General features: G+C 34.5%; 1 protein-coding gene across 1 annotated transcript in view; it reads left to right on the top strand.

Annotated features, from left to right (window-relative positions):
- LOC123557393 (putative protocadherin beta-18) overlaps positions 1-25,167 on the top strand; it is a 55,228-nt gene that overhangs the window by 19,322 nt on the left and 10,739 nt on the right. Inside the window, exon 2 of the mRNA XM_045348836.2 lies at positions 461-3,960. Coding sequence (XP_045204771.2) covers positions 1,210-3,960 — 2,751 coding nt within the window. The 5' untranslated portion in view covers positions 461-1,209. The remainder of the gene's footprint in view (positions 1-460; positions 3,961-25,167) is intronic.

Here is a 25,167-nt window from a genome sequence, read left to right as displayed (position 1 = left end):
ACACCTCTCACTGTTGCCAGGGTCTCTAAAATCCTAGTTATGCATGTTTTGTGAATGTAATTTAATTATTTCAGTATAAAATACTTTTAGATGTTCAAGTTATCCTGGGAAAATGTTCTCATTATTTCTCAGTTATTTTCAAAACTCCTTTTGTAACAATACCCTTCTTTACTGATTTTTTTTTTCACATAAATAGAAATGAATTTTTCAAAAATATTTATGTATATATAAGTGCATGCCAGATTAAAGTCCAGAGAATCTTTGAGACAACATGATAAATAGCTGTTGTATAAACCAATAAATAGAGATGAGACAAGAAGAGGGGTCAGTCAGTGTTTAGTAGTGACAAGATTACAATAGAAAACTTTTAATTACTGGTCAGTTGATCTGTATCTGTTTTAAAACTTAGGTATAAAATATTTGATTTTCATGGTCTGAAATTTTATTGATGTGTTTTCAGCCAGAGGCAGAACAGATAAAGACAGGTAGATCAAGAATTAAAGGACATAATTACCTTAGGGCATAAGAAAGTCAAAAGAAAGTGGAGTTATTAAGATCAAGACGTGGAAACTATTCTGGAATCAGCAAAGCAACACAGTTGCAATTAAACCTTCTGCCATTGCCTTTGGTTATTAAACCATAATTGGAAAATGTTAACATTGGACAGTTAGAGCGGCACAATTTTGTGGTATTGTTGTTTGATATAATTCATACTGGTGTCATAATCGCACTACAGACTCTTTAATGATGTTTTATATAAAAAATTTGATTGTGAAATTTCCTGTATGGAAAATTATAGTATAAGTTCATTGATGTGGAACATTAAAATAGGTAGTATAGATATAGGATAAATAACAGCGAAATATCTGCAGTTAATCATTAACAGAGTGAATGTAAAACCGTGAGCAATACATGAATTCAGTGGAGACTGATGTTTATTTGAATAAGGTTATTCAAGTGAAAGCGGTGAATTTGAACAGAGAATTGAGGTTTAAAGGATTAAAATTGTTTTGCTAGAAAAGTACCGGTACTTATTTACTGTGATGATTTTGCATGAGCAGATAATAGAGATGTGTTAAATAATTCATATTATGGATATTTATATACAGAAATCATAGAAATACATGATAAATATATGCAGTGCATGCGAGTTTGTAAAAGAAAAAAAAAATTTGATATAAATGAACAAAAATATTATAAAGGATCAAAATGGAGCGTAAAATGATTTATCTTAGTGTTTATGTTACTATCATCGGGATTACCAGTTTAGCTCAGGATATTACATACCATATTGAAGAAGAACTTTCAAACTCAACAAAAATTGGAAATATCGGTGATGACTCAAACCTGTTTTCTGCAATTGGAGGTAGTGACTCTTCATCACTTACATTTAGTTTTTTGACAACAGGAAACCAGTACTCACATTATTTTAGAGTAGGTAAAAACAGTGCTGATTTGTTTACAAATGATGTAATTGACAGAGAAACCGTCTGTGAGTTCACAGAAATTTGTATGCTTGTGTTACAGATTGCAGCAAAATCTGAGTTAGGCAGCTTCTTCAGAATTTTGAAAATTCATGTTTTCATTAATGATATTAATGACCATTCACCAGTGTTTTCAAAATCTACTTTGACATTACCAGTTTCTGAAGCTGTTTTGGTTGGCACATCATACGCCATTGACGGAGCAAGAGATCGTGACACGAGTCCAGAATACTCCCTGAAACAATATGAACTACAGTCTGTGGATCCTGATTTTACTGGAAATTTACCATTTTCAATTCAGTTTTCAAAACATTTAGATGGCAGTTCTATCATTAGACTATATGTGACTGAACCATTAAACAGAGAAGTTAGGGATGCATATCATCTTGAAATAACAGCTTTCGATGGTGACATTCCGCCACGACAAGGGAGACTGCCAGTATTTATAATAGTTTCAGATGCAAATGACAATCAACCACAATTTGATTCTCCATCCTACAACTGTACAGTGACTGAGGAGACAATGGAAGGGGAGGTAATCATTCAGCTGAATGCAACAGATTTAGACTCAGAAGACAATGGCAAGATTAAGTATAAACTAAGTCCTCATCAGAGTAACGAAATTTTTGATAAATTTGGTATTATCGAAGATACTGGTGAAATTATTCTAAAAGAGAAAATTGTGTATTCTCCGGGTAAAATCTATAGGATTATTGTGGAAGCCTACGATAATCCCATTGATGGACAGTCATTGTCAACACAGACTTTTGTTATTGTTAATATTGAAAACACAGGAAATAATGCACCTAAGATTGTTATGAATTTGTTAACCCAAAATGACAATGCAGAAGTTCCAGAGTCTGCAAATATAGGAAAAGTGGTTGCCTTTGTTGAGGTTGTGGACCATGATGAAGGAAAGCAAGGAATGGCTAGCTGTATAATACAGAGTATAGACTTCGATATACAGAGAATTGATATGAATAAGTATAAGATTTTTGTTGCACAACCGCTTGATTATGAGAGGAATCAGATCCAGACTGTCACAGTTCATTGCCAGGATAATGGTAAACCACCACTGCCCGCTTCAGCATCTTTCAATATTTCCATCTTGGATAAAAATGATAACACACCAGTCTTTACCGAGTCTCCGTATACAAAAAATGTGAGAGAAGATTTACCAGTCAGAGATTTTATTCTTCAAGTTAGTGCTACAGATTTAGACTCAGGCAAAAACTCTAAAGTAAGCTTTGAAATTTCAAAAAGATACACTCACAAGAATTACTTCTATTTTGAAAATTTACCAAATAACATTGCTAATCTACGGCTGAACAGGTCTCTGGATAGAGACACCATATCATCATATGTTTTCCCGATTTATGCTATAGATGAAGGAGAAGAAGGGGAACCATCCAAAACTGGCTCCGCTATGATTAACTTACACATCACAGATGTAAATGATGAGAAACCAGTATTTAAAATGTCCCCTTTTACAATTGTTGTGCTAGAAAATCTCCCAGCTGATACTCCAGTTGGAAACGTTATTGCTACAGACAATGACCTTGGAGTTAATGCTCAGGTTGAATACAAAATACATCCAGATGATAGAGATAACATTCCTTTTATTATGTTTTCGAATGGAAATATTAAAACAAACCAAGAATTAGATCGTGAGGCTCAAGATAGATATGAGTTCAAAGTAATTGCAACTGATAAAGGTGAAAATCCGCTCAGCAGTACAGGCACTGTAGTAGTTCTAGTATCTGATGCAAATGATATGTATCCTGAAATTCGCTTTCCAAGACCAGATAACAATACAGCTTCTGTGGTGCAGTCGGCAAAACCTTGGCAGATAGTGACAAGAGTTCTTGCCAGTGATGCTGATGAAATTGGAACTGGAAATAGTCGACTGAGATTTGACATTATTGCCAGAAATGATTCTGAGCTGTTTCAAATAAATCCAAACACGGGTGAAATTCAAATTACAAAATCAGTAGATTCAGTGGAAGTAGGTAAACTGTTCAAACTAGATATACTTGTGTCAGATTATGGTAAACCTAGAGCAAAAACATCACCATGTGTGCTTTTCATCAGAATAAAATCAAGCAATGCAACTAAAACAGAAGTATCTACTGATGTCTTGAGTAACCAGAACTTCTTGATAGCAATTATAGTTGGCATAGTAACAGTTGTTCTCTCCCTTGGAATTTTGGCCACCATTTGCATCATTAGAAGAATAGACAGGGAAAGAAAGGAAGAACAGAAAAGAAAGAACAATAATCAAATTAAAGTAGATCCAGATATAAATGACAGACAAGTATTTGATGGCAGTATAACAGTTTTTTCACTACCATCAGAGGACAGTTTACTTAATGAAAAGAAGAAAAAAGAAGTCAGTTTCTCATTAGAAGATGATGTTTTTTCTGATGATGATCTTATCCAGAAAAATGGTTTAGACAACAATCATCGGCATTTTAAGGTGAGTAAAAGTCATGGTTAACAATGTGCTGCAATGTAATTAAAATGCCATGGTAAAAATTAATGTTCCAAGCTGGCAGTAGTTTCATTTAATACGAATAAATTTGAGACTGTAAGACATAAGTTCAGTTTATGCTTAACTCTTTATGGCTTGTCAATAATTGGATTGCATGCTTTATTTAATATTCTGTTATATGTTTAATTATCTTTACATCCTATTAAACAGTATTTCAATTCAAGTTATGGCCAGTTTTCTGGATCTGAGACAAAAACAGAAATCATTAAGATATCTGCTTTTCATTTTAAATTTCATGCAGTATACATAATAGCTTCTAAACGGGGCTCCAGTGAAAATGTTACTGTTTTATCACCCGATTCTCTTCTTACTCCATGGAAAACTTTAACGGAAGCTTGGTGTTCTCTAAGAGCTGGACTCGTGATATTGGTGTGATTGTGTTTGATTAATCATTAATCTTGAACTATAAGTGTCCTTTAATACATGAATAGTCTGTAAAAGTAATATGAAGTTTAGTTAATGTTAACTTAAAGGCCAACATTTATTTCATATTTTTGACTCCTGTTTTGATTTTTATGACCTGATATTGAATCATGATGAGACCCATAAATGTTGCTTACTGTCATAAATTGTTATATTATAATATTATGAAAACTTGCATTTTGACAATAAAAAAAAATCTGTTTTTATAATTTCTTACTTGTTAGTTTTGACTTTTTATTGCTTGTATTATTTTTGAACTGAGATTATTTTATACAGTTTGAAGAAAGATAAATGTAAAAGATATGTTTGGTCAGAATTGAGAATTAATATAAGTTGTAATGTAATGCACATCCGTAACTCTAGACCAAAATCAAAGTAAGGTAGTGGACAACAGACAACATCCCATTGTGATATATAAATGTTTACTGTAAAATACAATTACAAATACTGCTGCTTATAATTTCATATCCCCTCCTGAATGAATATATTGTTAAAAAGATTTCAAATACGTGAATCAAGAAGATTTTTTTGAAAGATGCCTATTGGTATTTTGCATTTTGAAATAATCTTCATCGCTTAACTGTTATTGGTAAAGTACCGAAAAACTTGGAATTGCACCAAAAAGCTTAAAATGTTACAGTTATGAGATTTAGTACTAATGAAAGCATACATTGTAATTGTGAAAGAATGTTTAATTTTATGTTCATAAAATAAGTGAACTATGAAGATGTTTGAAGTTGTAAGCAGGGTATTAAATTTCAAGACCATTAGCCTGTAATATCAACAATAAAAATCCCTATGGCACCATGTTTAGAGTGATTTTCAGGTGTTTTTCATCAAAAGTCTTAATTTTCCAATCAACTACTACAGTCTTTTATTGTCTGTTAAGTGAAAAAGGCAAGTGTAGTTTGTGTAGGCCAATGAAATTCATATAAAGTTGAAAATTAGATTAAAAAGAAGGGTTGTTGTTTTCGGAGTAAACTTAAGTTGGCAGACAGTTACTCAAGGTATAGCACACCAGGGTGTAAAATTCAAATATTTACAAAGAAACAAGTGCTTGATGAAATAATCACACAATTGACATATTTATTCAGACCATATTATTTGTTTATTGTTTTCATCCAAATTGAGATTATGTTTATAAACTGGTTGAAAAATTACGAATAAACATCGTCAGTATAAATAATGCATTTTATGTTTGCTGCAATATAATATTATAATCAAGTTTATTCATATATGCCAACCTTATTTCTTTGTTAAAATCTTAAATTGCAGTTTTGTATCTAGCAGCTAGTGCACAGTAATTAAACTAATTTAGAAAGCATTTAGCCAAGAACTAGTTCATTATTTACAGAAGTATTCTGGGAAGGCTTTGTCACTGCAGGGAGATGGTAAGCATTACAACCCCTGCTACCTCTCTGTTACCTCACCATGATAATTTCTATTTGGACAAGATAATGTGAGATAATTTGCCTAATTATATTGCCTATAGAACAAATAGCCTGTCTGGTGGAGGTGATATTCCCCACCTATCTACCTGGTTACGATGACACTATTTGATATAATGCTACTACTCTTACAGGTAATTATGTCTATTGCATTATTGGTAGCTTGGTAATTTGTTATGATCCTAAGGTGCCAATTTAATAGATTTTCTGCCTAATTTCATTCCGTCACTTGTCAAAGTGTTAGGCAAGGTTGCAAGGTAAACCCGCAGAATGTGTTGAAAAGATGTTGGTGTCGGGATATTTATCAACCCTTTTCTCAACCTGTTCTTCATTATAATAACTCCTTCAAAAATTTGTTTCTTACACTTGGTTTGGTTTCCATACATTATTGTACCACTTATGTCATGAAAAAAGATTACTTTACAACAAAAAGTATTTTGTGTGTAAATATATATGGTACAATTTTACATAAATTACCCCAGACAAAAGCTACAGCCTGGTATCTTCATGATGATGGCTTACTATGTTTCAGTGAAGGTTTTTTTGTAAAAGCTTATTTCCCCCATGTTTCTTATGATATCATGAATAACATATTAGACTTTCTATGTTGAGGTTAAAAAAGCAGAATTTAATATGTAACATCTGTCTTATATTCTGCAGATGGGGTAATCAAAATAAATATATGATATTTCCTTTAAAACTGCTGAAACAAAAAATAGTATTAAGTATGAAACACTTTTTTACTACTGAAATTCATGGATCAACCATTAGTAGATAAATTTGAATTATAAGTCATGAAACAAGCAATATTTGAAAATATATATCTGGTGCTGATGAGAAGTACAAAACAAACAAAACAACAACATAGGTTAAGGATTGAGTAAGACTGATTTATTAATAAAAAGCAAAATCTTGAGAACCCTATTATAACTAATTTTGAATAAAGTGGTCATATTGCTTAAAGTGTGACACCCATCTCAATTCTTTATTAGCAGCAATTAAACTCTTTCTTCCAATTGTACGAGTTCTTTCTTCTGTAAAGATGTTTTCAAATTACTGTTTTACTGCATTGTCACCCATTTTGTTCGCCTTGTGTTTACCTATAGAATAGAAATGAACATAAATAAAAACGAATCATTGACAAGTGGTTTTCAAAAGATTTTAATTTCCATCAATAAGCAGTTATGTTGAATAATAGGCAATTGAGAAATTAAAGATCAATTCAGTCAATTATAGCTTAGTCTTTTTAAGGGATATTGTATGGACTTGAATAAGAGTTGGTTATTAAAGCATGCAAATAAATTATTTTGATATGACATGTAAAATTATAGCGTTTTCTTTTATCAGATAGATCGATTTATTCAAAAAGCCAAACAATACAAGTGAAAAAGTTGAAAATTTTGAAATGGTATGATATGATGTACAGATTTTCCAAAATTACAGCTTTCTATTGTATAAGAACAATGATGCTTTGAAAATAATAGCAACAAAAAGTTTCCTAGTGCAAAACCTGAGGATTGATGGCTTACTAGGTCACCTGAGCAGACATTGTCAGGTGGCTACTCATTTATTCCCAAACTTTAAGGTTTAGGAGTATATCACCAAAACACAGAAATATTTTATAAACGAACAACATCGTTACCAATATTTTACCTGACCATTACATGTTCTGCCGTACTGTCCCGTACTGAAAATATTCTGAAAAGTTGCCCCCCTTTGAAAATGAATGTCATTTGTAAAGAAATAAAAATAAACAATCGCTGAAAACTGTGTTCCACCTAGTTATGTGAAATTTCAACACTTGCACGCTATAACAAATGCATCAAAACAAACATGTGTAACAGTTCCTTGAAAATGGTGAGTTTTTAAAAGCGCTTGACTGTCTGGAAGTGGGGCCTGTTTAAACAGTTCTTTTTTCGGAATTCAATGCTTATATCAGTATACTGACACTTGTTTTGTAGAGTAATATAAGTAATATACACGCTATCATTACAAAAACAACAAAACAAGTGTCAGTATACTAAAATAAACATTGAATTCCGAAAAAAAGACTTCCTAAATGGGACCCACTTCCGGGCAGTCAAACGCCTTCAAAAACTCACCATTTTCAAAGAACTGTTACACATGTTAGTTTTGATTCATTTGCAATCGCATGCGAGTGTTGAAATTTTACATAATTAAGTGGAACACAGTTTTCAGCAATTGTTTATTTTTATTTCTTTACAAATGGCATTCATTTTCAAAGGGGGACAACTTTTTCAGAATATTTTCAGTAGGGGACAGTACGGCAGAACATGTAATGGTTAAGTAAAATATTGGTAACAATGTTATTCATTTGTAAAATATTTCTGTGTTTTGGTGATATACTCCTAAACCTTAACGAAACATTTAAAAAAAGATTTATTTAAAGAGATCACATAACAATATTATACATTTAAAACTTCTCGGGTATCTGCAATGTCATACTTTAAGGAAAGCGGATATTTGTTAACTTCATTTTTCCTCTCAATTTTATACAGGGAACAAAAAGTTTTAAAGAGACTTACCTCTAGATTTTTGTGATATTTTTCAAAATTTATAAATACTTTATTTCTTAGTAATTATAAGTATGTGTATAAAAAAGTTTTGTGAGTTCAACAGAGTACTAATTGTTCTGTCTTAATTTTCAAGTAAACAAGAAGAAATTTCTCTGTTTCTTATACACTAGGTTAATATTTTTGATTTTTTTTTTACTTTGCGTATGTTTATTTATTTGTTTTTGATATAATGAGGTATTTAAGGAGGTATGTCCCTTTATAAAGGAAAGTTTTTGTAGACTTTCTTTAGACTTACTGATTATGGAGTCTTTAAAACTTTTCTAGAGAATCATATGATAGGTAAATATGATAAATTATTATACCTTTAGTTTGTTTTTATATTGGTTTTTAATGCCTCCTGCTGCCTTATTCAGCTTTTCTTAAATACAATTTTCAATTACTTGTTTTTCTTATAAAGCATATCTTTTCTAGCTCACCTGTCATATAGTGACAAGGTGAGCTTCGTCTGCGTCAGTCCGTGTGTCAACAATTTCTTGTCTGCAGGATAATGGTTTCATTTATGATTTTATTTTAACGTTACTTGCACACAACTTGTATCACCATAAGATCTCGATTCCTTTTTTGAACTGGCCAGATCCCAATATGGGTTCCAGAGTTATGGCCCCAGAAAGGGCCAAAATTAGCTATTTTGACCTTGTCTGCACAATAGCAGCTATATTTAACCAGGTTTTCGTTAAAACCCGAGTTATTAGGTTGGGGTAGATGTCGGTCGGGCGGGTGGGCGGCGGCGGCGGCGGCGGCGGCGTCAAACTGGTGTTTCCGGTTAATAACTTTTGTTTCGGTAAAGATATTTGAATAAAACTTGGTATGTATGTAGCTTATATCAAGACAAAGGCTGGGATTGATTTTGGGGTTTCTGGGGTCAAGGTCAAGGTCACTGTTACTTAAAATAGAAAAAGGGTTTCCGGTCAATAACTTTTGTTTCGGTAAAGATATTTGAATAAAACTTGGTATGTATGTAGCTTATATAAAGACAAAGGCTGGGATTGATTTTGGGGTTTCTGGGGTCAAGGTCAAGGTCACTGTTACTTAAAATAGAAAAAGGGTTTCCGGTCAATAACTTTTGTTTCGGTAAAGATATTTGAATAAAACTTGGTATGTATGTGGCTTATATCAAGACAAAGGCTGGGATTGATTTTGGGGTTTCTGGGGTCAAGGTCAAGGTCACTGTTACTTAAAATAGAAAAAGGGTTTCCGGTCAATAACTTAACTTAGGAATGAGCTATCATGATGAAACTTGGTGTATAGAAAACTTATATAAAGTTGTAGCTAGGGATTGATTTTGGGGTTTCTGGGATCAAGGTCAAGGTCATTGTTACTAAAAATAGGGTTAGGGTTAGGTTAGGGTTAGGGTTAGCATATCTTCTACATGCATGGAGGGATTTTGATGAAAGTTGGCACAATTGTTCACCATCATGAGACGGAGTGTCGTGCGCAAGAACCAGGTCCCTAGGTCTAAGGTCAAGGTCACACTTAGAGGTCAAAGGATACAAGAATGAATACTTTGTCCAGAGCATATCTTCTTCATGCATAGAGGGATTTTGATGTAACTTGGCACAATTATACACCATCATGAGACGAAGTGTCTTGCGGAGTTCCCTTCTTTAGAATTACTTCCCTTTGTTGTTACTATAAATAGCTTATATTGTAACTTTTTCATTACTAGACGTAGGGAAAAATCGAGACCACTTTTCTGTAGTACAACATGCATGTTACATCCAATTTTGAGGTGTATTTTGACCAATCTCTACCTGGTAAGGATTTCTGTGTGGACTTACAATTTTTTTTTTTTTTTAAGATTAACTTCCCTTAGTTGTTACTATAAATAACTTATATTGTAACTTTTTTATAATTGACCGTAGGGAAAAACCAAGACCACTTTTCTGTGGTACAACATAGTTGTTACTTTCTAATTTTAGGTGTATTTTAAGGTATCTCTACCTGGTAAGGAGTTTTTTTGTGGACAAAAGAATTACAATGATTACTAAACAACCACAAAATTAAAATTACATCTGCAAATACAGGTGCTAGAGTAAAGAAATTTGCTGTGACGGGCGTATGTTGTGACATTCCGGCACTCTTGTTTATTCTTATGAAAAGTGTTGAAAACCTGGTTTCGTGGCATTGCTGCGTTTCTTGTGTTTGATTTGATTTTAACCAAACTTGCACACAACTTGTATCACCATAAGATCTTGGTTCCTTTCTTGAACTGGCCAGATTTCTTTATTGGTTCTAGTGTTATGGCCCCTGAAAGGGCCAGAATTAGCTATTATGACCTTGTCTGCACAACAGCAGCTTCATTTATGATTTGATTTTAACCAAACTTGCACACAACTTGTATCACCATAAGATCTTGGTTCCTTTCTTGAACTGGCCAGATTTCTTTATAGGTTCTAGTGTTATGGCCCCTGAAAGGGCCAGAATTAGCTATTATGACCTTGTCTGCACAACAGCAGCTTCATTTATGATTTGATTTTAACCAAACTTGCACACAACTTGTATCACCATAAGATCTTGGTTCCTTTCTTGAACTGGCCAGATCCAATTATGGGTTCCAGAGTTATGGCCCCTGAAAGGACCAAAATTAGCTATTTTGACCTTGTCTGCACAATAGCAGCTATATTGTTTGATTTGATCCAAACTTGCACACAACTTGTATCACCATAAGGTATTAGTTCCTTTCTTGAACTGGCCAGATTCCATTATGGGTTCTAGAGTTATGGCCCCTGAAAGGGCCAGAATTAGCTATTTTGACCTTGTCTGCACAATAGCAGCTTCATTTATGATTTGAATTTAATCAAACTTGCACAAAACTTGTGTCACCATAAGATCTCGGTTCCTTGTTGAACCGGCCAGATCCCATTATGGGTTCCAGAGTTATGGCCCCTGAAAGGGCCAAAATTAGCTATTTTGACCTTGTCTGCACAATAGCAGCTTCATTTATGATTTGATTTTAACCAAACTTGCACACAACTTGTATCACCATAAGATCTTGGTTCCTTTCTTGAACTGGCCAGATTCCTTTATGGGTTCCAGAGTGATGGCCCCTGAAAGGGCCAGAATTAGCTATTTTGACCTTTTCTGCACAATAGCAGCTTCATTTATGATTTGAATTTAATCAAACTTGCACAAAACTTGTGTCACCATAAGATCTCGGTTCCTTTGTTGAAGTGGCCAGATTCCATCATGGGTTCTAGAGTTATGGCCCCTTAAAGGTCCAAAAATTGCTATTTTGGCTTTTGCAGCCATATAGAGACTTCATTTATGGTTTGATTTGATGCAAACTTCTAAAATATCTTCAACAACAATAAATCTTGGATTCCATGACGAATCTGTCAGATCCAATCGTAGGTTCCAGAGTTATTTTTTATCTGATTACCTCCCCTGATTGTAATCAAAATGGATTTATATCAGTAAGTACTGATAGGACTTATTTGAAATTTCATTATTGTCATTAGTTGGACTGAGACCATCAGGGTAGATAACTATGGACTGATTTTATGTCAAATTACCTCCCTTTATTTTAAATTTAAATGGGTATATCTCTGTAACTAATGAAGATACTGATCTGAAATTTCATTTATGTCAACAAATGGACTTGGACAATCAGTGAAGATACATATTGACTGAATTTATGACAAATTACCTCCCTTTATTTTTTATCTAAATGAATACACCTTAGCAGCTTCTAATGAGATTGGTTTGAAACGTTATTTATGTCTTCTATGGTAAGAAATAGTCATATTTGATAACTCAATGTTGTATAGGCTTGTACTCCGTACTTCTACATGCATATACCAATGCATGATTACCTCCCCTGATTTCAATAAAAATGGATTTATCTCAGTAAATATTTATAGAACTCATTTGAAATTTCATTATTGTCTTTAGTTGGACTGAGGCAATCAGGGTAGATAGCTATGGACTAATTTTATGTCAAATTACCTCCCTTTGTTTCAAATTAAAATGGGTGTATCCCAGTAACCAATAAAGATACTGATTTGAAATGTCATTTGTGCCATCAGATGGACTCGGACAATCAGAGTAGATGACTTTTGACTGAATTTATGACAAATTACCTCCCTTTATTTTATGTAAATGAATATATCTCAGCAGCATCTAATGAGATTGGTTTTAAATGTTATTTAAGTCTTCCAGGGTAAGGAATAGTCATGTTAGTACAAAAATGCAGCATTTAAGCCTAGGACCCTCAAACTTGGTATGGAATTTGGCCCTGAATAGGTCAAAAGGGACTGTTACAAGAAAATGTTTATCCTGATGATATTTAATGTGTATGCCTATGTGCTCTATGTCAAAACTTGATCATATCATTTTGAGCAGTGGTACTCAGGTGAGCGATACAGGGCCATCATTGCCCTCTTGTTATAATCTGAGGCCTAGATAGGATAATAGATAGGATTGTTTACCATTCAGTGATTCTGATTTATGTCATGTTTTTTGGGTGTTTTTGTTGAGGTACTTGTCCAGAAAAAAAGAAAACTATGGTTGCACAGAAAAGACATTGAACATATAAATTATTTTGCACAGCAAGCAGTCGTTTTACATGCATATCATGCATACAACTAAGGTACAGTGTAAACAAGAAAAGGCTACCACCTGCATACACCTAATATATGGTGTACTCACGTAAAGGCGACCGCCTGCATACACTTAATATATGGTGTACGCATGTAGAGGCGACTGCCTGCATACACTTAATATATGGTGTACGCATGTAGAGGCGACTGCCTGCATACACTTAATATATGGTGTACGCATGTAGAGGCGACCGCCTGCATACACTTAATATATGGTGTACGCATGTAGAGGCGACCGCCTGCATACACTTAATATATGGTGTACGCATGTAAAGGCGACCACCTGCATACACTTAATATATGGTGTACGCATGTAGAGGCGACCGCCTGCATACACTTAATATATGGTGTACGCATGTAAAGGCGACCACCTGCATACACTTAATATATGGTGTATGCATGTAAAGACGACCACTTGCATACACATATGGTACGGTGTACACATGTAAAGGCTACCACCTGCATACACTTAATCAGGGCTTCGGAAATTTGCCGGTTTGTCGGTTTTGGACCGATTTTTGACTTTTCAGACCAATTCGTGAAGTGAAAAAACGAAAAAAATCGGTCCCGTAAAAATGGAGAAAAGAATAAATTTCGGTCTGATATCTCAACACACGATCACCTACCAAGTAGGAAATTGTTGGTCGCACCTTCAGATAATCAATAAATGTGTCAATCGGTCTGATTGTCACTTTGATAATCGGTCCGTAATTAGCGCGTGACGCAATCAGTGCTCGCGCGGCACATCCTTTAATGTTTGCAGACAGCCGACTGCGGTGTATTAAACATTTTTGACTGGTTTCCTAACGTTTCTGACTGGATCCAAATCATTTCGACGGGGATCCACTTCTTTTATTTAGAATCCGACGGATGGCTATGTTTGATCGCGGTAACAAACAAATGGCCGCTGCATTTAATCAAAGAGCTATAATTGTACATTATAGGTCTTTGATTTAATGAGACATCACACGGAAAACCGATAAAAATAATTTTTATAATTACTTGATTTGAAAAAATTACATGATTCATTTGTTGGGGCTCCAGTTGAAACAAATGCAGAAAATCGTCTTTGCAACCCGACTGTACAAAAAAGAAAATAATGGACGGGCAACCACGAATGATAAAGAAAACCGGAGTGGCACTGTTTATCAAATCGGTCTTTTAAAAAACGTTTCAAATTGAAATTTTGTTTACATCAGAAGAGAACATATAACTTTATAAAATGTAGTTGCTTATTGAAGTACAACGTAAGTGAAATGAAATATCCGTGGCCAACCCGCGTGACGTTTTGGTACTATACATGCGGGAAATTCGATCTCAGCGTTCAAATAGCGTACACATTCGGTCCGCGGCGGAGTATTCTTTAAATACTGAGGCTGTTTAGCAGAGAATATGTGTCGTGTAACTCACTTTGATGCATTGTATTTTATAGAATTCCGTCAAAAAATGAGGAAACATCACAAAGTATCTGCCGTGTATACGGTATCGAAGTCACGTGCGTTGGCTTTTAGACTAGTTACGCACACGGTGTCAATGCCTCATATTATCTCGGAAAAACATCGAAATTTAAACAAAGTAACGATCACACATAACACTGAATAACTGTCTTCATTGTATGGTAACGCGCGGTGACTGGTAACTCGGTTTAAATGCATGACATGCTCATTTCTTTACCCTATCACGTTTTACAAAATATGTAATATTGAGAATGTGGTGGGTGGGGTAGCGCCGATGTCAGGATTTTCGTTTCGGACCGATTGAGTTATCAAAATTTCCGGAGCCCTGCACTTAATATATGGTGTACGCATGTAAAGGCGACCACCTGCATACACATATGGTATGGTGTACACATGTAATGGCTACCACCTGCATACACTTAATATATGGTGTACGCATGTAAAAGCGAACACCTGCATACACATATGGTACGGTGTACACATGTAAAGGCAACCACCTGCATACACTTAAGGTTCGGTGTACACATGTAAAGGCTACCACCTGCATACACTTAAGGTTCGGTGTACACATGTAAAGGCTACCATCTGCATACACATATGGTACGGTGTACACATGTAAAGGCTACCACCTGCATACACTTAATATATGGTGTACACATGTAAAGGTGACCACCTGCATACACTTAATATATGGTGTACGCATGTAAAGGCGACCACTTGCATACACTAAATATATGGTGTACGCATGTAAAGACGACCACTTGCATACACATATGGTACGGTGTATGCATGTAAAGGCGACCACCTGCATACACTTAATATTTGATGTACGCATGTAAAGGCGACCACCTGCATACACATATGGTACGGTGTACACATGTAATGGCTACCACCTGCATACACTTAATATATGGTGTACGCATGTAAAAGCAAACACCTGCATACACATATGGTATGGTGTACACATGTAATGGCTACCACCTGCATACACTTAAGGTTCGGTGTACACATGTAAAGGCTACCACCTGCATACACTTAATATATGGTGTACGCATGTAAAGGCGACCACCTGCATAACTTAATATATGGTGTATGCATGTAAAGGCAACCAACCACCTGCATAACTTAATATATGGTGTATGCATGAAAAGGCTACCACTTGCATACTTGCATGCAGTATACACATGTAAAGGCTACCAACTGCATACACATTAAGTATGGTGTACACATTTAAAGGCTACCACCTGCATACACATAAGGTATGGTTTGCATATGTAAAGGCTACTACATGTATATGCAAAAGAAATCTTCTGTGTCCATTCTGCGCTAAGTGGCCAGTAAGGTCAAGGTCAGTTTGATGCTTGTTAAGAAGGAAGGACTGTTTTCACTTCTTTTAATGTCTTGTTATTGAAGATCTGTAAAATGGATTATCATAGTTTATTATTACTAAGTAATATGAATGTCAGATTTGTTAACAAACAACTTGTTTCTGAACTTAGTTTCTTAAATCACTATGAGGTGGTTGTTTTGAATTTGACATTTCATATTTGTTAGAAGCAGTAAGCTTGAATTGATTTGATTTTAATGCATAAAAGTTATAGCTAATTGATTTAAATAATCGGCTTATTAAACACCCTCATCTGTAAACACTAATTTGCATAAATCCATTTGAAGAATCTCAAATTTACACATATCATCTTGCGACAGAACTGATTTCTAATTGATAAGCTGTATTAGATGCTATTAATTAATATTGAAGTATTAATAGAATTCTGTTCAGGGAATTAATTACATGTACCCAAGGTAGTTAAAAATATGAATATATAATTGATGTTATAGAGTTACACTTTATACCAAGATTAATAGCAGCTGTAATTTAAGTTATTGGCCATTAATTGAAAAAGCAGAGAAGAAGTTCATTAAAAACTGATCATTCTGTAAAGTGTTTCATTTAAAATTACCATGCAGTGGCACTAAAACCTTCTTATTGTAGCTAAATTATGTTTTATCTCCCTTTTTTTCCAGATTCCAAAGATATGTGCCACATTATGATAATATTTTGGAGATAATAACTGAGTTAAATTAGAGGAAATAAATCCATTGCAAATAATATAGATTCTTTAGTATTTTAGATAACAGTTAAGATTTCAGGTGCCTTACCATGTGGCTTTCATACTTTAATCACTCTACAAGGTTTAAAAGGGACTTAACTGAATTAAACACAAAGGCAACAACATATCAGCAACATGGTTTCTTATTTTCTAAAACATCCGTGTCTTCTTTATGGGATTAAGAGATTTTGTATCCTGTAATAAATTCAAATTAGACAACCAGTTTTTCCCACCATTATCTTCTGTATGTGGAGTTGATATAGGGGACACTGAGATATAGATGGTGCAAGATTTCACTGTATAGTGTTGTTAATTAACTGGCTGGTATACAGACGTTTTGTATGGCTGTTATAGTGCATATTTCAATTTACCTCTACTTATAAAGGGTTTTTGGGAACACCAAAGTTTTTATAAGTTTGGAACAATGGATATTCACATAGGAATTGCAGTTATACTACAGCTGTAGCTGTTGCCAACCTTAAATATTAAAGTTTAAAGTTAAATTAGATAATATATACTCAATCTAGTTCTAGAGACATCTGCTCTTACCCTATACCCTTGCCTTGTGTTCCAACTGAGGGTGTATTAAGTAATAAAATGAGACTGAATTCATTGCTGAAAATATGATAGTTGTCATTGAACTGTTTAAGGAAGTATTTACCACTTACAGGCTAGGTTTCCCCTAGGGTTAAGCTAAATTGACAGTAGTAATATATCCATACTCTGCAGTGACATCCTCTGGATATTGAAATGAAACCTTTCAGTGAGCTAATTAAAAGATATTCTAAAAAAAAAAAAAACTTAAAACAGTGTCAACAAATTTGAATAATCTTTCTCAATTTTAATGGTTTTTAGATGATCTTCTGTATAATGCAATTTCTTTTTTTTTCTTCTAAAGATTTTTTTATGGACTTAAATTAATTTCTTTTTGTGGGTGATCATTTCTGTTAGATAACTTTAGTTTGGGTCAAGATATTGAAATGAAACTTTTTTTAATTGGCTGAAATGTTTGAGTCATTCAGTAGGCATGTCAACAAATAATGGACTCAACATTGTTGCCCTTTAGGCTTCAACATTGTAGTTTATATACATAAGAGTCTATACCAACCAGCTTTTTCCTTATAAGATGTGCAATGTTACTAGCTTTGTTAGGCAGTATTGTATGGAAGCTTTACTGCATGTGGCCTATATACTCTATCAAATAGGTGATGATTGTTTCCAAAATGATCAGCTATTCCCAGCTGAGTTCGCACTTATCAAACCCATAATTTTTCTGTTCAAAATTCTCCCATCTTATGATTTAGCATATCTTTCTTTAGGAAAATATAAAATTGAAAGCTCCCTGTAGATACAATGTATGCTGATTTATAAGACACTTGTTACCAAGTATTTGTTAAATATTGTAGTCAAGAGAATTAAAACCAGATGAAGATGTTACGTTGTAATTAATACGCTACTGTACATGTTTTGTTTTAAAAGAAATAATAATTACTCAGACACCTGAATCAGGCTTCAGTTGAAAGGCAGGAATATCTGTTTATATTACATAGGAAATTTCCATATAGTCTGGTTTGTGAAGATATAATTTCTGAAAAAGTATAATCTAAGGGATTGAAATTAATTTAATTAATTTTCTTTTGAATCTAATTTCTTTTAATATTGTATATCATTTTTACATCTTTGTTTTCACACTGGCCATAGCTTTCGCAGAAGCGGTGGTTCCAACGCCGCTGCGGTGGATTTTTAGATTCATGGCAGATGGGGTGGAGAAATATGGCCGACTGACTAAATTTATGCTCTCATTGGTACTTTTTCTAACGAGTGCTTCACGTTTGACTGAAAAACAACCAGTGAGACAGGAGCCCACATGTGTACTCTTCCAGCCACAAACACTTGTTCAGTGCAATTCTTTGTCATTAATGTAAACACTTCTGTACAGTTTGACGAGGGACTGCCATTTTTGTAGAATTTCTATCAGAAAGGGTAAAATCTTGTACAAAACGACCCCTGAGCACGTTTGCATCTAAATGTAAGTCTGACACTGTCAAGCAAAAACTTTTTCTCCATAATCGGTGATTTTTCATTGCAAGCATACAAAATGATTGACCAAAAATGATTCCAACGCAGTGTGCAGTGGATACAATTTGCAACACATTACGGTGGATCTTGTTTCTTTAAAGTTCACTATTGACATTAAATTGGAGTAAACAGCATTTTCCCAAAATTTTGATTGGGTAGGGCCATGAAATCACTTTGACATAAGATAGCAACAGAAACTGAAAGTTTAGAATAAACATGATATCACTTTGCACATCCGTAAATACAAAATGTCAAGTGACAATATTGATTTTCTGATTAAATGCTGACCACATGCTGACCACATGCGACTTCTGCATCGTATGATAAACCAGCTTGACTAAAGTACAATACAATTACTAATACGTAGCATACCATAACAAAATGCCATTGAGCAGCTGTGTTATAGGAGTTAAGACTTTTTACAAGTAGGCTAATTTACCTCTTCTTCAACAATATCCTTTTATTTTCAGACGTTTACCACAGAATCTCAAAGTGTCAAGGAAAAAGTTTAGATTTTTTTTCGTAGTGACAAGATGAGATTATTTGATTGCCCATCGTCCGTCAGTCGTCTATGTCCGTCGTCCGTCCACAATTTCTTGTGAACACGATAGAGACCTCATTTTTCAACAGATTTTAATCTCTGAAGGAGCCAAAATGTTCACCTTATGAACATGATAGCAGTGCCATTTTACTTACGACTTTAACCACACTTACACACAAATTAAGTCACAATAAGATCTCAGTTCCTATTGAAAACCAGCTAGATTCCTTTATATGTTCAAGAGATACTACCCCTGAAAGGGGCATATTTTCTTTTCTGGCCCTCTCAGCCATATAAGGTTTCATTTATGCTTGGATTTGATACAAACATACATATGTGTGCCCAATCACATGATCATCAAATGATAGGCATGATATAAACACAATATATAGATTTAAAAACTTCCGCCCTGATTTTCAATTTTTGTTTACCTTTCTACTTTCACTTTCGAGCTCAAAATGACATAGCGCGATCACGTGATTAGGCACTCTGTGCATGGAATTTTTATCTTAACAATCTCTAGGTCAAGTTCGAAACTTGTCATGTGGGGTCAAAAACTAGGTCACCAGGTCAAATCAAAGGAAAAGCTTGTTAACACCATACGCCACATTCATGGCCTTATCTTCAGTAATGTTTATCTTGATGATTCTAAGGCTAAGTTTAACATTGAAAGATAAATGGAGAAACAGAGTACAAACAACTAACAACAGACAAGCAGAAAGAAATGTTACAATAAATGAAAAACAAAAACTTCATTCTACTCTGAAAACTGTCACAGCTCTCCTTGTGCTGGTGCAAAGAAGACGACAAGGAATTATCTCATTTCAGTTATTCTTATTATAACAACTGAAGAGAAATTACAGCTAGGAACATACTTAAATATGCTAAAACCTGATAAAAAACCCTATAAAAATGACAAATGGTTGCAGCATATGCAGTGTGTTGGAGAATACTCCCCCGCCCCCACCCCAGTGCGTACACGACCTCGCTATTATGTGGCCAAAACAAAAATAAGGGACAGCAGAAACCCTGTCAGTTTGTATATTAGATAAGTTGGTCTGGTCTGTTCTTTGATGTAAAAGTCGCATGTGGTAAGCATTTAATCAAACAATCGATATTGTCAGTTGATATTTTGTATATAATAAGGGAAAAGGAAAATGGAGAAAACCTTCATGCGTTAATACGAATTATCATAACTGAGGTGTATTTAGTACGAAAGAACATTGCGTTATTATTTGGCAGTTGATTTTGTAAAATAAAGCTTTTCGTGTGTGCATTCAACAGAATGGAAGTGCAAATCAGTAGTATACTATTACTAAACATTAAGTTTCTATTGCTGTCTGATGTCAAAGTGATTTCATGGACCTACCCCAATCAAAATCCCAGGAAAATGCTGTTTACTTAGTTCAAAGTCCATAATGAACATTAAAGAAACAAGATCCACTGTAATGCGTTGCAATTGTACCCACCGCACACTGCGTTGGAATCGTTTTTAGTCGATTTTTTCATATGCCTGTAACGGAAATTCACCTATTATGAAGAAATAGTTTTTGCTTGACAGTGCGGTACTTACGATTTGCTACAAACGTGCTAATGGGTCGCTTTGTACAAGATTTTATCGTTTTTAATGGGAATTCTACAAAAACGACAGTCCCTCGTCAAACTGTACAGAAGTGTTTACATTAATGACAAAGAATTGCACTGAGCAAGTGTTTGTGGTTGGAAGAGTACACATGTGTGCTCCTGTCTCACTGGTTGTTTTCAGTCAAACTTGAAAAACTCATTAGAAAACTTACCAATGACAGCATAAATGTAGTCAGTTGGCCATATTTCTCCACCACTTCTGCGACGAATCCTCCACCGCCGCGGCATTGGAACCACCGCTTCTGCGAAAGCTATGGCCAGTGTGGTTTTGTTTACAGATAATTGTGTAAATTTCAATATATTAAATATTTATAATTTCTAGCTCAAATGCTTTCACCATTGAATTATTGAAGGTTTTCATTTTTTATGTTCCTATTTCATATTTCATTAAGGTAATAAAAGCAGAATTAAGTTAGCAGAGAATGTTACATGTTTCCAGGAAGACTCTCCACTGTAGAGGTAGCATTTCCTGCATTCTTAATAAACAATTTCCACAATTTCATTTTTTAATTAATTCAGCATCTGGGCAGTTAAACACAAAACCAGTTTATATAGGTTTTTTATTTGCTGTTAATTTAGCAAATCATGCTAGGTAGTAATTTTCCCAGTTTTTTTGTACAATTGTACCTTGTTATGTAAAAGATAAACTTGATAAATTACAAAATATGTTACAGGAAATTGATAAAACACAAATAGTAAGTAAGTTTGTGCCAAGTTTTCCTCACTTCCCCCTACCACTTGATAATTGCTTTGTTCTCTTCAGAAACTTCTGAACATTCACTAAAATTAGAGAATTGAGAAGTTCAGGAGTTCCATTTGCATTTTGTTCCGGTTGTTGCAAGTTTGATAATGCATGTAAAGTAAATCTTTGTAGACAGAAACATGATCACATAAAAAACTTTTGGCTTTAATCAGGTTAGGCACAGTAATATTAATGGGGAATCATGGAACTACACTGTAAATATTTGCCAAAATTTGTACAAATTGGAAATGGAGATGAATTATTGGCAGACAACCAATATTGACCTATCATCTGCCTACAGCACTTGATTTCCAGAGGTTGTGAATTTCCATTGCAGAAATGAAAGTGAAAATCATAAAATAACTCTGCAAGGCAAATGGTCATTAGTGAGAAATCATCTTTGGAGAGAAATCTAGTTATGTTTGCCATTTGTGAATTACCCTGACCAAATTGCCACTTCTCCAATTTGTCTTGCATTTCCAATTTCGGTAATTACTGGTTAGTGAATGAACAAATCATGTTAAAAACTCTTTTGTGCAGTTTGCTTTGTGCCAAGTGCTCGAATGCTTTATGCTGACAATACAAAGGAAAATGCATATGGTTTCTTCATTTGCAATCATTGTTTCCGTACAATATTTATTTCTTTGGAGACTGAAAAGATTTGCTTTTTTTATGATTCAGCTATCGTCAACTGACCGAATCAACTAATGAATTCCTGATGACTATAACAGTGTTGAAACCAATCATTGTCTATCAGTGCACTTTGTTCTGACTTTCATTACTAATTTTGTTAAGTGTACCCAAAATGCTTGCAATTTAAACAACAATACCTAGAAACACAGATGCTGCCATTTAATCATGCCAATGAAAATAGAATAGGAAACGATTTAGACATTTATTGTACATGAAGTGATTTCCAATTAATTTAATCATGAAAGTCAGTCAGATTACAATTTTAGATAAGCTGGTCTTGACACATTATTATCACCCATTATTATTTTTGTTTGGCAGTCTTTGGAAAACAATAGTAATGTCTTCCATTCTTTTATGGTTATAATACAAAATTGCAGCAGTCAAGGTAATTAAATGAGACAGGTGGTGCTTGTTTAATGTGTGGACACCCTTGTTAGAATACAGCACCATTCAATCTATAGATAAATTACAAAGTGCACAGGGGTAGAAATGGTCCACTGTTGGTCATCAAATGGACATAATCTTCACTGAGCCTTAAAATGACCATGATGTTTCTGTTGTCATAAAATGGATACAGGCCTTGATCATAGAGTTAGAGTTTTTATTTGATGTTTTATTCATAAATAAGTAATGCCTATACCGTTAGTGATCATGAAAAGAAAATGTTAGCTCTGTGGCAGTGTTCATACTACTTTTAATGTGAAATAAAATTCTTTCAATTTATTTATGTATTAATCTGAGGTTAGAAGACACATCGTCAAATACAATTTGTTTCTACATTTTGTTGCATTTTGCAAAATTTTGGGGTGCTTGATCCTAGGCATCCATTATCATGTAATACTTTACTTTGTTTTGTATTTATTTTCGTTGCTTATACACAGGTATCTTAACAGTACCAGGAAAATCTGTAATTTACACCTTTGTGCCATGATACTCTTTTGAATAAACTATTACCATTTCATTTATTGGTTAATCGGCACATAACAATGCCTAAATTGACCATTTATAAAGCATACAAACAAATATGGCCAAGACAAAATAAGAATAAATATTTTCACATAAATAATTGAAGATAACTATTCAATACATTTCCTACGATAGCAGACCTTACACTAAACATTTCTAAATAAACATCATATAATTAAGAAGCAGAAATATGTTCTAAAGCTTCTTTTCTTAATTCAAAAGTGTTGTTTAAGAAATTTGCAATTTTAATCAACACATTTTTTTTTTGAAGACATAAAAGAGACAAAATTTTGAATAGATGGCTGAAATATTTCTGACGAATAACTGTCTTGTGTATCTGGGACAACATAGTAAAATGTGATATTCTGATTCAATTGCATTATTGGTACACATTTTACACAAGCGATCTTGTCTACTAATACCAACTCTATTTCTAAACAAGAGCTCGTCGAACACGAAATGCCCCCCTTGATGCATTTAGTAATTGCACAAGGAACAGAAATTATATGCACACTGTAAATAAGTATATGTAAACCATGTGACCCACAGGGCGGAGCCATATTTGACCCTTGGGGAATAATTTGAATAATCTTAGTAGAGGATCACTAGATGATGTCATATACAAAATATCAAAGCCCTAGGCCCTGTGGTTTTGGACAAGAGGTTTTTCAAAGTTTTTTCCTATATAAGGCTGTATAAACCATGTGACCCTAGGGGTAGGGCCATATTTGACCCCAGGGAAATAATCTGAACAATCTTGGTAGAGGACCACTAGATTTTGCTACATACCAAATATCAAAGCCCTAGGCCCTATGGTTTTGGACAAGAAGATCAGAAACCATTTAACTGTTCCTGGCCAATGTGACCTTGACCTTTGACCTAATGACCTCAAAATCAATAGGGGTCACCTGCTGGTCATGACCAACCTCCCTATCAACTTTCGTGATCCTAGGCCTAAGCGTTCTTGAGTTATCATCCAGAAACTGTTTTACTGTTCAGGGTCACTGTGACCTTGACCTTTAACATACTGACCTCAAAATCAATAGGGGTCATCTGCTGGTCATGGCCAACCTAACTATCAATTTTCCTGAAACTAGGCCCAAGTGTTCTTGAGTTATTGCCTGGAAACCATTTTACTGTTCTTGGTCACTGTGACCTTGACCTTTGACATACTGACCTCAAAATCAATAGGGGTCACCTGCTGGTCATGACCAACCTCCCTATCAACTTTCGTGATCCTAGGCCTAAGCGTTCTTGAGTTATCATCCGGAAACTGTTTTACTGTTCAGGGTCACTGTGACCTTGACCTTTAACATACTGACCTCAAAATCAATAGGGGTCATCTGCTGGTCATGACCAACCTCCCTATCAACTTTCATGATCCTAGGCCCAAGTGTTCTTGAGTTATCATCCGGAAACCGTTTTACTATTCAGGGTCACTGTGACCTTGACCTTTGACATACAGACCTCAAAATCAATAGGGGTCATCTACTGGTGATGACCAACCTCCCTATCAACTTTCATGATCCTAGGCCCAAGCGTTCTTGAGTTATCATCCGGAAACGGATAGGTCTACATTCCGACCGACCGACCGACCGACATCTGCAAAACAATATACCCCTCCTTTTTCACCGACCGACCGACCGACCGACAGACCGACCGACCGACATCTGCAAAACAATATACCCCTCCTTTTTCAAAGGGGGGCATAATTATGTGAACAAACTCTAAATGAAGTGATTTGCTTCCTTAATTTGTTTACGGAACTTACACCAGGATAACTTTCAAAGCAGAACTGAGTTTTAAATTTACAATAATAGTCAAGTTTAGAAA

This window comes from Mercenaria mercenaria, chromosome 5 (assembly GCF_021730395.1).
Source record: "Mercenaria mercenaria strain notata chromosome 5, MADL_Memer_1, whole genome shotgun sequence".
NCBI lineage: Eukaryota > Metazoa > Mollusca > Bivalvia > Venerida > Veneridae > Mercenaria > Mercenaria mercenaria.
Note: the sequence above shows the minus strand (reverse complement) of the source record. Positions and strands in the feature narration are given on the sequence as shown.